The following is a 14,136-nucleotide window of genomic DNA, read 5'->3' as shown; positions in this document are numbered from 1 at the left end:
TGGAGCTAAGATGGAGCTGGACGGCTCCGATTCTGAAGTCCCTGGGCCCGGGCTGCCTGGGGCTGCTGTCCCTCCATCCTTGGAGTCTGAATCCCCACCACCTGCAGCACTCGCACACACACACACAAAGCAGAGCGTGGCTTGGGAGGGGAGGGGGGCTCGCCTTCAGCCACGACGCAGCAGGTCACAGATCTCTCCCTCTATCTCTCTCTGACTGACACACACACACACACACACACACACACAGCACCACCAAGATACACAAATGCAGCGCTAGCCAGACACACACAACAGCCCTGAACACTCAAACACTCCAATAAACAGCCTCCCAGACGGAGCCCGACACAACGCGCACAGGCAGCAGAACGGGACGCCGCCGGCTCAGAACCCTCCGAGCCGCCTCCACGTCGGGGGCAGGGAAAGCGGACGGCAGGCCCGACCCCGGCCCGTCAAGAGAAACCGTGGGGCCCGAATCACTCCGGACCAGCTGTGGGGCTCAGGAAAGAGGCAGGGACGTACGGTGCCCCCCCTTCCATGCCAATCCCCCCGACTCACAGCCCCCAACTCTAAAATTCAAGGATCTCACCTCTCACCCCTATGTGCTGTGAGTGGGCACCCCTCCCGCCCCAGGTGGGCACCCTTGCCATTTTAGTGAGCCCGAATGCCGACAATGGGCAGGGACCGCAGCCGCTGGAAGATACCGTCCATCGTATCGTTACATTTGGGGACGGGAAACGTAGCCCATGAGGCGAGACTGGCTGGAGGCGCCCCACAGCTCGAGAAAAGGCTGCTTTGGGCCCAGGGGTGGGCACCCTATCTCTGGTCGCCCCACAATGAATGGTGTCCACTCCTAGGCCACACCCACTCCACGGGCCCAGAGATGGAGGAAAACAGCTCGGGGAACGCTGGCGCCGGCCCGAGAACCATGTCGCTGATTTTGCCCGTGCCTGCCGTGGTGGAGGTGGTGAAGCCCGAGGGGCCAACATGGGCAGGGGGTGGGGAGCGGGGAGGGAAAGGGAGAAGGGAAAGCGACGCTGCCATCTGAAAGGGGAAAGCAAAAGCTCTCCAGCCCAGCTCCAAGGAGGCCCAGGAAGAGTCAAAGGGGGGGAAAAGAGGAAGGGAAAAAACCCCAGTCTCCAAGATAAACAGAAAGCAGACCAGATCTAGGGGAGACAGGAGAAACCTGCAACGTCGCAGCCAGGATTCAAAGTATGGCTCTGGCTATTCTCCGCCGGATGGCTCCCCAGAACCCAGAGTGCCCCACCACCTTCCCTACCTAACTGAGGCACTTGAGCCCAGAAAGGAGGCACATGGTCCAAGCAGGGAGGTGGAGAACCTGGGAATGGGGGGCGAGCATGTGAGGGCTCTGCTTAAGAACCGGGGGTCTTCTGTCTGACGGGGCCCCTCAGCCCCTCATTATGACAGCTCCCCTCTACCAGGAGGGGGAGGCCAGTGATTGAGAGCCCCAGCACCCCCCCTTCTCTCTGATGGGCAGCTTTCTAAGCTGCCTTCCAGACCCAGAACTCTCAGCCACACAAACACCTTCCTCCATCTACAGCCCCAGAAACTCAGACCCAAGTCAGCCCCAGCTCCTCCCTCTCCATGCAGCCAATTCCCCGTTCCCACACAAAGAGCCCCAGTCCGCAAATGCCCAAACCTCTTAGTTCTTCAACCCAAGTACTTCGGGCCTACTTTGGGGTCTCTCTCCCCTGCCCCAGAGGAGACAGAATTAGCACATCGCACCCCCCCATCACCCGAGTGATTATTACATCGATCCCAAAGCACCAGCAACCTCCCCCCTCTCCCCCCCAGGCGGAAAGTCGTGGATTCGAGGAGAGGGAGGGGTCTCTCGCCCGACCCTGACACTGAGCCCTCCAAGAAAATTTCACAAAGTGCGTTTGGAGGAGAAGGGGGGACGGGGAGTAAAGGCAAGCTGGGGCCGCACCCACCTCCAGCTTCCCCAGCAGGGGCGGACAGGTGACTGGGGACGGCGCCACGAACAGGGATGGGGAAGGGAGGCCCCCAGGGTGCAGGGGGATTCCCGATGGGGGGAGGGGGTCACCTACCTGGAGCTGGACGCAAGGAACGGCGGGGCAGCACCCCGGAAGTTTACGCCGGGGCCCCCCAGACACCGATGCCCACAACGGTCGGCGGGAGGGGGCTACCAGCACGAGCCAGGCCCCGGATGGGGGACACACTGGCTGGCCGCCGGGGGCGGGGGGCGGGGCCAGTGGACGGGGGCGGGGTGTGCGCACCCGCGCCTCGGAACCCCGCGGCGGCGGCGCCCCGGCTCGGGCTCCCTGTTGTCGCTCAGCCGCCCAGTGGCCGCGGGCAGGCCGGGGCAGCCCCTAGAAGGCGAGTCCGTGGCTGCCGGGGTGCCGCCGCCGCCGCCGCCGCCCACACACTGCGCCCGCCGAGCCGGCCCGGGCCTTTTAAACTCGGACTGTACCATCTGGCCCGGGAGGGGGCGGAGCTCGAAAAGCCGGCCTGCGAGGAGGGGTCAAGTCGCAGCACCCCTCCCTCAAAGCTCGAGCACCACAATTCGGACCTTACATCCCCGAAGGTCGCTCCTGGGGAGGGACATCCCTGGACTCCCTTCCACGAGGAAGCAGAAGGATCTCAGCCGAAACCCCCCTCTAGGCTAACAGTGGTAACGTCTCTATTGGTGAATGCTCTCTCTCTGTCTCTCACTCTCTGTCTCTCTCTTTCCTCCCCCCTTCTTCCCCCCTTTCTCTCTCTTCCCCCCTTTTTCTCCCCCCTCTCTCTCCCCACTTTCTCCCTCCCTCCCTCTCTTTCTCTCCCTCCCTCTCTTTCTCTCCCTCTCTCCCTCCCCCTCTCCTCCTCTCCCCTTCTCCCCCTCTCCCTCTCTTTCTTCCTCTTTCTCTCTTTCCCCCTCCCCCTTTCTGTGTCTCTCCTTCTCTCTCTCTCTCCCCCCTTCTATCCCTCCCCCTTTCTCCCCCTCTCCCCCACCCCCCTTCCACATGGAGCCATGTGCACTCCATGGCAGGGAAGCCGGGAGGGAGGCAGGGAGGCTACTACTTGGCTTGCCTCCCACACCAAATGGGATTGTGTGACCGTGCTACTGGATTGTGGTGTGTTAGGCACAGACAATTCTAACTACCCGGGAGCAAGAGACGCTGGGACGGACCTGCCTGTTCCCTGTTGCTCGTGATGGTGGGAGACCTTTCCTGACCCCCCCCAAATCAAGTGATACTGATTTTTGCACCTCTCTTCAAATTTTGCTAAATCTTTGAAGCCAACGTATCCCGTCCTTAAAGTCAGCAGATCCCAAATGGCTCCGGGTCATTTCCCCTAAACCTTCTCCATTATGATTGAGGGTGATACCTTCCTCCCAGGCCTTGGGCTCCCAGTCCTTGGGCTCCCAGTCCTTGGGCTCCCAGCCTGGAGTCCTCCTAGACTCTTCACTCTCTCCCCATATCCAAGCTTTTCCAAGGTCTGTGATTTCACCTTTGTGGTGTCTCTAGGCTATGCCCCACTGAGGGGTGAGGTGAGACTAGCACAGCAGCCAGCTCGGGGGTGTCCGCCTGCTTCGGGCCTTCCCTCTCTCTACTCCTCTGCTCAGCCTTTAAAGTGCTTGTCTCTCCACACCACTCCCATTCAGTCAACTCCATGGCTCCCTATCACCCTAGGATCAAACAGAAAACCCCCGTTTGGCTTTTAAAGTCCTTCCCAACTGGACTCCCTCTCACCTTTCCGGTCTTTCCAGATTCTTCCTCCACCCCCCCACCCCCCATCCAGTAACATTGACCTCCTGGCTCATCCACAGACAAGGAAGGGCTTCCTGGAGAAGATTCAGGGGAGTCTGGGGGGCCGAGCTGAGGAGGAAGAGCCTTCCAGAGGTGAGGGCTGGCCAAAACCCACATCTGGAGCCCAGAGGTTACAGGGTCGAGTTTTTGGTCACTGGATTAGAGTGGGGGGGAGAGGAAAGGGAGGGAAGCAGAGAAAAGGAGGAAGAAGAAGAGGAAGGAGAGAGAAGAGAAAGGGAAAGGAGAGGATAGAAGAGAATGAGAAAGAGGAGAGCAGAGAAGAGAATGGGAGAGGAGAGAAAGAGAGAGAAGGGGAGAGGAGAAGAGAGAATGAGAAAGGGGAGAAGAGAATGGGAGAGAGGAGAAAGAAAGAGAAGGGGGAGAGAGGGAATAGAAAAGGGAGAGAGTAAAGATGAGAGAAAGGGAGAGAAGAAAAGGGGGGAGACAGAATGAGAGAAAGCAGAGAAGAGAAGGGGAGAGGAGAGAGGGAGGAGAGAGAAAAGTGGAGAGAAGGAGAGAGAGACAGGGAGAGAGGAAGAGGGAGAGAGAGACACAGAGAGGGGGAGGGGAGGGAGGGACGGAGAGGGAGAGAGGAAAAGAGGAGGGGGGACACATACAGAGAGAGCGGGAGGTTAAAGGCCAAAGGTAAGATGGGACTGGTTGTAAAGTGCTTTGAAGGGCAATCAGAGGCCACAGGGAACAGCTGGAGTAGGGGGTGGGGGAGGGGACCCGGTCTTACTTACTGTTCAGGAAGGGCTCTGCTGGGGCGGCCTGGAGTCAGGAGAGGCTCGAGGCGGGGACATAGGAGGCAGGCCGGTGGTCCCCTTACCAGTGGTGGGAAAGTTGGGGAGAGAGTGGCTTGGGGGCGGGGGGGTGGCGTGGTCCGCTTTGGGCTGTGGGGAGTTTGGGCCAACTCAGAATGGCAGCAGAGAATCCTCCAGGACGAGGACGATGGGTTTGGTCTGGATGGCACCTCATTTAATACAGGCCTGGCAGAGATGAGGGCCCGACATCCGATTCCACTATGATGCTCAGTCTCCCCCCTTTTATTCTTGCTCTGGGAAAGGGGAAGGGGGTGGAGGGGATGTGGGGGAGGGGGGAGTGAAGAGAACAACAATTTCTTTTGATGAGGACCTCCTGATGACTCCATATGTGTGACTTCATCAGATCGGTTGCTTTCTTGGGGAGGAGGGAGGGCAAGGAGGGATTTTGGAACCCAGAGTTTAAAAAAGAACCGATGTAAAAAACGGGGCAAATGGGATAAAAGCAACGATGCCGGCCAGTCCGTTGGTCCGGCTGAGCTTCCCGCGGGCAGAAGACCCGAACTGGGGGCCGACACGTTAGACGAGTCAGGGTCCCCGAGGGCCTCCCCGGGCTCTTGGCCTCGGCTGAAATGCAGGAGGTTCCAGGTCCATAGGGACAGACGTGGTCTCACACAAATTCAAGAATCAGCTTCACGAGCACCAACTGGGGAGGCCTGATGCCGGCAGCGGGGCCGAAAGGGGGGCGAGTTTGTGCAAGTCGGCAGTCCCGAGGGCATGGGGCGGGGGCCGGGGCTGCTTTGGGTCCAGGCTGTTGATGCTTTCTTGACCGTTTCTGAAGGCAAGGTGATGATGGGAGCCTTAAATAGATTCATATAAATATGGGACAGAGCCAGGGAGCGCTTGGGGGGAGGTAGGGGCTCGTGGCTGGGAGCAGGGCCAGGTGGTACCGAAGGGACGAACCTGCTTCTGCCGGGCTCCGAGGGGCAGGACCGAGAACAGCCATCAAAAGGAAATATGTAGAGGCCGGGAAATGGGTCTTGCTGACTCTGGGTCCGGCGCTCCAGCCACCGTGCCTCCCAGCGGCCTCCAGGACGGGAACGCTTCCCAAGGAAAGCCAAGAGGTGTGCATGAGTGCAGTGGGCAGCCTCCGTGGAGGTGGCTTCGAGGCAGGTTGTGCACGCTGAGGCTGGGACGGCAGTGGGGGATTCTTCAGACAAGAAGCTTCTAAATCCCAGCTCCCGTGACTTGGGCAGCGATCCGGCTCCGGGACAGAGGGAACCAGGAGTCGTTCAGACCGAGGGCCAGTGGGCTCGGTCAGAAATGCCCCCATCTCTTTGCTCAGGCTGCCATCCCCGCCCCTGCCCACGCCCTCCCATGGGGCCAAAACCAGAGACGTCCGTGCTGTCGGCACTGCTGTGAACTGGAGACACTCGGGAAGCTGTCGTACCTCCCTCTCACACCTGCATACTTGCCCCAGCCCTCCCCTCACCCACTCAGTCGCAGGCCCCTCAAGGTCCCCCATCTACGCCCCCAGCCGGCCACAGCCACTCTCCCACAGCGCCCTACCCACCCACAGGGTGCCCTCCCTCCTCCCCCGCTCAGCCACAGGCCCCCACCCATACTCATCCCCACCCCACCCCAGCCTCATCCCCCCTAGATCCCCCACCCCCACAAAACCACAGCCCCTCACATGTGCCCCATCTCCACGGAGCCGGCCACAGGCCCCTCTTGCACCTCTGTACTTAGCCACGGGCTCCACTCCTCCTCCTCCCCCTCTCCTTGTACATGAGCCCAGGGATAGAAAACGGGTGCCCAGCTCCATCGGTTTCTGAGAGCGCATTCAAACGGCCGGGCCCTCACGTTCACCTACAGGGGATCACACTCGGCTTGGGAAGCCGGGGCCTAGAGCGTGGAACGGAATGGCTGGACAGGCGGCTCCCTTTGTCTGACGTTCGTGACTTGTAGGATTTCGTGATTCTGCAGACACGAAGCCCCTCCCCAGGGTGATCCCTCGGTGGTCCCCCCACCAGTGCCCCCTCCATTGCAGCGAGCGCCGAGCCCGGTTTGGGTCCCTCCAGGAGCCAGGGACGAGGACGCCCCCAAATGCCTGTGTGACCCCCAGCCGTTTGCCGGATGGATGCCTCCGTGGGTCCCTGAGCATTTTGGAGGGGGGGGGTCTCTGCCACATAAGGAGACCCAAAGGAAAGCAGCTGGCCACCAACCACCCTGGCGGGGGGCTTCCCATTGGGGTAATGGTGCTCTCCCTCCAGAGTTCAACCCCCCAGTAAAGCCATCCTCCCTCCTTCTCCCTCCCAGATGCTAACACCTCAACAGATGGGGAGAGGAGCCAGACCTGGGTTTCTGGGAACCAGCCCCCTCCCAGCCGTTCCATATAAGGGAGCTCAGCTCTAGATGGAGCTCACTCAATTAGCAGCCACCCAGTACCAGGCCTGGTTTCCATGGTGACAGAGATGAACTACACAGCCCCAGGCTTAGCCGAGCCCACCAGGCCCTGGGCCCAACCCCCAGCCCGGAGCCAACAAAGTGCCCGTCCAGTGGGCAGTGGGGCTGAGGCCGAAGCTGGGAGTCTGATGCGGGGCCACCCCAGAGCCCCCCAGGGAACAGAGAACAGCTAAAGAGGAGGAGCGTGAGCCCCCTCCGGGAGCGAGGCAAGGCTGTCTGGGGAGGGAGTGGCGCTGGGCCCGGGCTGTCAGCGAGGTCAGGGTGGGCCACAAGGGAGGGCCCTTCTCCTCCCCCGTGCAGACAATCCCATCCTTTTCAGGGAGGGCACTTCCCTTATGGGGGGGGGGTCGTTCTGCAGGCACTTCGCCCCAGCAAAGCTGAAGCAGTCGTTCCTTCTACCTGCGATCCCCAGAAGCCTTCGGTCCTGGAGTAGGAAACTTCCTCCTGGCTAAGGACTGGCCCCTCCGCCACTGCGAGTGGCAGGGACTTCCAGAGCTCGGTTTCCCTCTCTGGGTTCTGAGGGCCCTTTCACTTGGGAGCACGGTTAGAATTCAATGAGCCAGTGTGAACAGGAGCGTGTGCACACACACATACAGACACACACACACACACACTCTCTCCCACACTCCCTCCCCCAAACCTCCAAGTGGATCCACAATCCTTAACCTTTTTTCCAACCGCACAACACCCTCTGTGGTCAGCTCTCCCACCCCCATTTACTGGAGGGAATTTCTGTCTCCCCCATCCCCCTCAGAGACCTAACCACAGCTCTTCCGAGGTGTATCTGGAATATAAGGAGAGCGGGGAGAAGAAGATTAATCACTGCCCTCGGCCAGATTGGGGGAGGAGGCAAGAGAGCCCTGCCCTGGGTCACCCATCTGGAGGGGGAGGGGAAGGCCCGAAGCTAAGCTTCCTTCTACCACAATCCTCTGGGGCTTGGAGTTGAGTGAGAAAGGGAGGAGGAACAAGCTGGACGCAGTGCTCCCCTCTCCCGTCGCTCCCTCCTCCCTGACTTGACTGTAGCCCTTGCCACCGTCCGGCACCCTTTCCTGCGTCCTCTCTCCTCTCTGGGTGTTGGGGACCCCTTCTCCGGGTCTCCCACCTGTCTGGTGTTCTTTCCCGGTCTCCCCTGTGGCTCAGGCCCACCAATCGTGGGGTTCCTTTTCCTTCTAGACCCTTTCTCCAGGTGGCCCCGCAAATCTCATGGAGCCCAGCACGTCTCTGCCGATTGCTTCCCAAACGTGCACCTCCAGCCCTCACCAAGAGGCCTGAAACCCAGCCATCGCCCACTTCCCTGTGACGGGCGAGGGCGCCGCGTGCCCCCGGTGCATCAGGGCACCTTCAGCGTCAACCCGGTTCTTCACTCATCCTCCAAAACCGAGCTGTCGTGTGTGGACCCTTGCGAGGTCTCTCTGATCTCCCCGACGCCCCTCTCCTCAGACACTCCCCGGGCTAATGGGGCTCTGGGCACCGGCAGCCAGCTCGCCGGCATCCGTCCCCAAATCGGCCTCCACAGTGATTTTCCTAAAAGCCCGACGCTGGCCCCGCTCGATAAAGTCCAGCGGTCCCCTGTCGCCCGCCTTGTTGTCATGTCCGATCCTCAGCGACCCGAGGGCCAGATCCCCTGCCTTTATTTGGCAAATAGACTGGCTTCCTTCTCTGGGGAGTTAAAGCACAGGTTGGCTGACCTGCTCGGGGTCACAAAGGTGGGGTGCCGAGGGCTGAATCTGAGTTCACTCTTCCTGACTCCAGGCCCAGCGTTCTAGCTACTGAGCCACCTAGTATCAAATGTTGTGCTTGGCCTTCGAAGCCCTTCATAACCTAACCTTGCCCCAACCTCTCCGCTTTTCTCACACCTTACTTCTCTCCTCACTTCTTCCCTACTTACTTTCCTCAGACCCGGCGACACTGGTCTCCCACTTGTCCCAGGAACGAGACCTCCGTCTCTGGGCTCTGGGCGCTTTCCCTGGATGTCCCCCCTTGCCCAGAATGCTTCCCCTGCTCCCCACCGCCTCCTGCCTTTCTTTGAGTCCCAGGTGGATCCCACTTTCTCCAGGAAGCTTTTTCCAAGCCCCCCCTCAGTGCCGGCACTTTCCCTCAGTTGGTTATGGACCATTTCTCCCTCCTACAGCTTGTTTGTATATAGTTTTCTCTCCCCCCATGAAAGCGGAAGCTCCTTGAGGGCAAGAAACTGCTTTTGCCTTCCTTTGTACCCCTGGCACTTGGCGCAGAGCACGGCACCCGGAAAATGATGTTTACCAAATGTTTATTGACTGAGTCCTCCGGCCCCTTGCTCCTAGCTCGCCGCCAGGGGAACCCCAGTGGGCAAGGGTGAAGGCTGGAAGAAGAAAGGAGAGCCTGGAAGGGGCCTCGTTACCGAAGCCAACGGCCGCCTCCTTCCCCGAGCCGGCCTTCCCGACACCTCTTCCCTTGTCCCGACCCCAAATCCACAGCACATACGCTTCCCCCTTCTCCCCAGGCCTACTGGCTCAGGACATTGGAGGATCTTCTTTTTGCCTCTTTCCAGCCATGAATCTTAAGTGTAGGAACTCCCTACGGTCCCCAAGCCATCCCGCCGGCAAGGGCCGACCGGGACAGGTGCTGGCTCCGGAGGGCTGGCGGTGAGGAGGGAGAGGCCGACTGGGGTGAGGGTGAAGGAGGTGCTGAGTTTTCCCCCACCCTGTCTCCAGAGCCTGAGCTTCTGGAAATAGCCCCTCACCGATAGCACTTCCTGAAGAAAGCTCCCAGCCCGCGCCCTCTTTCTCCCCTCCTTCCTTAACGAGAGGCTTGAGTGTGAGAGCTGGGTGAGAACCAGCGCTGAAGGTGCAGGGTGAGAAAATTGGCCCCCGGGGATGGGGGCGGAGGTGGCCAGGAAGAAGGTGGAAGTCAGCTGAGCAGCACCCACAAGGCTGGAGAGTCTGTGGATCCCTGCTCCCCAGCAGCCCCTGCCCCCCAGCAGGCCCAGCCACAAAGACCAGCTTTCTCCAAGCTGCCCCCCCCCACTCTAGGGGGGGAGTTGTGGCTCTGAGAATGACTTGAAGGCACAGCTGGAAAGGGAGGGAGAAGAGGCTTCTGGACCATTGGGGGAAGGTTGGGACTTGTGGGAGGAAGAGGGGGCAGGGGAAGGAGGGAGGGACCCTTATCTCTCCCCAACCCCCATGCCCCTGAGTTAGCCCTCACTCCCTCCAGATTTCATAAACAGCTGAAACCCAACACCTCCGGGAGGCCTTTATGGGCTCCAGATGTGGCCCCGCTCCTGGCTACGGCCCGGGAGGAGCCCAGCCATGTGCTGAGTGTGCAGAGAGGGGCAGGGCTTGGCCGCGGCCACAAGGGCATGAGGGAGGGGGCTGGGGTGGGGGTGCCGCAGACTGTGGTAAAGCTGCCGGCCTGGAAGATGCCAGCGGGAAAGCGGGAGGACTTTGGAATCCAGGGGGTGGGGGGGGATGAAGCGAGAGGGGGCATGGCCCATGTTCCCGCCCGAGGGCGGTCAGGAAAACCCAGCTGTGTGGCAAGGCACTTCCCTTCTGCTTGCCTCAGTTTCTTCAACTGTCAAATGATACTAACAGCCCCTGCTTCCCAGAGCATCCGTGAGGGTCACAGAGGATGAAAATGCTTTAATAAACATCTGTGTTTTTTCTTCCCGCCCCCCTTCCCACCATGTGACAAGATCTGGGAAGGCCTCTGCCCTGCCACAACTCACCCTGGTACCCCCAGGTGGCATCACCTCACCCCTTCAGTAAGAGCAACTCTGACTCCTCCGCGGGGATCCGAGGGCAGGGAAACGAGCTCGATGTCGGCGTCTGATGGGGCTGTGCCGGCAAGGAAAGAGACCTTGATGTAGCACCTATTGTACGTCAAGTGCTGTACTGAGCACCTTAAAAAAAAAACAAACAGTAGCTCATTAAATCCTCACAGCAACTCTGGGAGGTGGGTGCTATTTGACAGATGAGGAAACTGAGGCAAGCAGAGGTAAAGTGACGCGCTCAGGCTCACACAGCTAGTCAATGTCGGAGGCCACATCGGGACAGATCTGCCTCCATGGCAACTCCAGGCCCAGGGCTCTTCCCTCTGTGCCACCTGGCTGTGTCTTTTGGGGCAGAGAAGGGCCTAGAAGGAGCCGATGGGCAAGGAGGACCTTGGGGAGAAGTTGCTCCTCGATTTCTTCTGGTGCCCGGCCTCTACCTGGCAGCTCCTTTCCGGGCTTCTCCAAATTTGCTCCGCCTTCCTCCTCCAAGATGGCTGTCAGAGTCCTCCTCAGGCAACGTGCCGCCGAGTGGTTGAAGTCTCGGAAGGCTTGGGCGGATCCTTTGACCGAATGCAGAATCCCCAAGACGAGCAGAAGGCTTGAGGGGACCTGTCTGCTCTCCCTCCCGTTATCCCTCCTTGGGCTGGGCTCAGCTTCCCCCCCCCCTTGGTTTCTGGGGCTATGCTGGGGCCAGAGTTTGGTGGTGAACCCCACGTGACTGAAATATGTGGCCCTTTCATTATAGGCTGCGGCAGGGAGGGGTGACTGGGCGCAGCAAACGTGGCTGGGGAGGGAGGGAGGGAGGGAGGGAGAATCAGGAAGCTGGCACCCACACAAAGGAACCACCCTCCACACTCACCCCAAACCACCAGACTCAGGCCCTCCAATCCTCCCCTGTAACTCCTCCCAGTCCCCCTTCTTCCCATCTTCAGGAGGAAAAAATACCTGGAGGAGCTTTCAAACCCTCAAAAATCCATGCCACCATTTCTCTGTGCCATCCTCACCTGGAACCTCTGCCCGGTGCCCGGCCTTGCCAGAGTGAGGGGCTGGCTGCCACATTTGGGTCTGCCCAACGCTGATACCTGCTGGGGGGAATCCTGTCCTGGCCGGCCAGGCGCTGGGGGGCCCCCGGCCCGTCTGGCCAGGTGCCGGGGCCAGGGAGAGGGACGGCCAGCGCCCGGTAGACCAGTGGAGGAGGCGCCAGACGGCGGCAGTGGGCCTCCCATCCCTCCCTCAGACCCCGTGTGATCCAGAAGTCATTTATCCTCCCCAACCTGTGTCTACCTAAAATGGGGATGACAACATCGCCTATCTGGGTCATCTTTGAGGTGTCAAGTACACACTGGAGCTTCGTGGCACACGGGAGAAGCGGCTGCGAGGTGGGAGAGGGCAAGGGCGGCTCTCTCCTGGACGGGGTGAAGGTCACGTAGGGCGAGCCCCCTCTGTGCCGGGGCCAGAGCCGCCCCAGAGGAAGCCGAGGCCGGGCAGCCAAGCTGGAAATAGCCTGAGGGAAGCAGTTCCAGTGTCCAATTTGGGGGCGGCCTGCGGTCGCGGCGAGGGGGGGGCTGCAGCTTGGGCAGCTGTTGGCAGGGCTTGTGGCGAAGGCTTCGGGCCCAGCCGCAGGCCTCCCCACCCTCCACTTCTGCCCACGTTGGGACCCACTTTCTGTTAGGAACGGAGGAGAGGCTTTCGAGCCCCTTCCCCTCCTCCCGCCTTCTGACTCCCCCCCCCCCCCCAGCCACACAAACTAGAACAGGAGCTGCCAGGTCACATGATTTCCACTTAGAAAGTCCATTTCTGTCCCTTCCCGGCGAGAGCTCTGCGGCGCCCCCTGCCCAGATTTTCTGCACAACTCTTCCCCATCTCAATGACATTGTTCTGTTGCACCTCGAGGGAAAAGTGTGGCTCGGAATGACAGGGACTTGCACTCAATCTCCCTGACTAAAGGTCCCAGGTGTCCTGACTTCCCAGGCCGAGAGGGTTTCCACTACATCTTACTGCCAGCCCTGCTCAAAGAGCTGTCCCCTTCCCCCTCTGCTTTCTCCTCCTCCCCCACCCCCTCCCCCTTCCCCCTTCGCCTCCTCCTCCTTCCTTCTCCCCTCTTCCCTGCCACCTACAGCTTTCCCTCCCTGTTTTACTGGCGTATGTGGGACGTTCAGGGGCGGGGCCGGCACGTCCAATGGGAGAGCTTGCCAGGCACCTTTGGTGCTCACCTGGCACCCAGTTCTCAGCAGCGGGGCGAGAAGCTGGCGCACGACCAGCCAGCAGCCCTGGGTCAAACTGTCTGCAGCTGGGCTGACCCGGGTTCCGGGGATGTCTGCCCCACCCCCCCACTCGAAAGGTCAGGGGTGAAGTTTGTTCCTAAGAATTGGGGGGGGGGTGCTGATGCAAGTGCTTGGGGAAGGCTCAGAGCTAGGTCAGACGGGGAGACCCCAGAGACTCCCGGTGCATCCTGGGCATGGCTGCTCCTGCTGCTGAGCTTCCAGACTCTGGAAGAGAGAAGCTGATGACTATTCACCTGGGTCTCACATGCATTTAATTCAGGCTAGAGACTAGACCTCGGCCCTCTGACCAGGAGGAACAACCTTTATTTGCCCCGTTCTAGCCAACTCTGCCGTCGGGCCCCGGTGCGGTGGCCGGTTCTGGGCCGCCCTCTCCTGTTTCCATGCTTCCCTCGCGTCCGTCAGGAGCTCGTCCCACTCACCCGCTGGAGGCCTTCCTTGGTTATAACCACTCCGAGGTGACGTCTGCCCTTGAACTGCTGTAGAAGGCCTTTATCTACCCCCACCTGCCCCTCCAGCATGCTGTGTCTGCTTTTGGAGCTGGGTCTTCCCATCTTTCAGTCCCAGCTCCTACTTTAAGGCCGGCAGGTAAGCCCGCTGACGACTTAGCTCTTTGTGGCCGACTTTGTTTTTTCCTTTCTTTCTTTCATTTATTTGTTTATTTGTTCATTTATCAGATTTCCATACCTCCAAATGAGTCGTGTGGGGAGAGAAAAATCAGAACACAATGAAAAAACCACGAGGAAAAAACCAGAAGAAGAACGAAGCGAAGCTAATAAGCGGTGCTCCCCGGCGCTCTCCCTGGTTCTCTCTCCGGAGAGGATGGCGTCCTCCATCCCGAGTCCGTGGAATCTTCGTGCTGAGAAGAGCTGTTCACCCCGCCATCTTGCTGTTCTTGTGAACAAGCTTTCCTGGTTCCGCCCGCTTCACTCGGCAGCAGTTCCCGTTGGTCTTTCCGGGCTTTTCTGAAATCAGCATGTTCATCATCTTTTTTTTTTTGCAGTAAGTTTATTTATTTTTAGTACACAGCGCTTTATGAATCATGTCGGGAGACAAAAATCAGAGCAAAAGGGAAAAACCAAGGGTGAGATTAAAAAAACAAAAAAGCAGAAAAA

General features: G+C 59.8%; 2 protein-coding genes across 3 annotated transcripts in view; one reads left to right on the top strand and one right to left on the bottom strand.

Moving 5' to 3' along the window:
* Window positions 1-2,153, bottom strand: part of PLXNA3 (plexin A3) — a 27,427-nt gene extending 25,274 nt beyond the window's left edge. For both annotated transcript variants that reach the window (XM_051969307.1, XM_051969305.1), the window contains exon 1: window positions 2,067-2,153. The gene's annotated coding sequence lies outside the window, so the exon portion shown is untranslated. The remainder of the gene's footprint in view (window positions 1-2,066) is intronic.
* LOC127542783 (translation initiation factor IF-2-like) lies at window positions 2,045-14,136 on the top strand. Its single transcript, XM_051968598.1, has 3 exons — window positions 2,045-2,650; window positions 13,345-13,609; window positions 13,699-14,136. Exons 1-2 carry the CDS (start codon window positions 2,045-2,047, stop codon window positions 13,504-13,506), a joined length of 768 nt encoding a protein of 255 aa, XP_051824558.1. The 3' UTR covers window positions 13,507-13,609; window positions 13,699-14,136.

Source organism: Antechinus flavipes, chromosome X (assembly GCF_016432865.1).
Source record: "Antechinus flavipes isolate AdamAnt ecotype Samford, QLD, Australia chromosome X, AdamAnt_v2, whole genome shotgun sequence".
Lineage (NCBI taxonomy): Eukaryota > Metazoa > Chordata > Mammalia > Dasyuromorphia > Dasyuridae > Antechinus > Antechinus flavipes.
This window is presented reverse-complemented; position numbering and strand designations above follow the sequence as displayed.

Bases quoted from the DNA above. Each gene is read 5' to 3' on its own strand.
- LOC127542783 (XM_051968598.1), top strand. From the start codon at position 2,045: ATGGGGGGAGGGGGTCACCTACCTGGAGCTGGACGCAAGGAACGGCGG. The intron at 2,651-13,344 runs GTAACGTCTCTA...GCCCCGTTCTAG, and splicing joins CCCCCTCTAGGCTAACAGTG to CCAACTCTGCCGTCGGGCCC.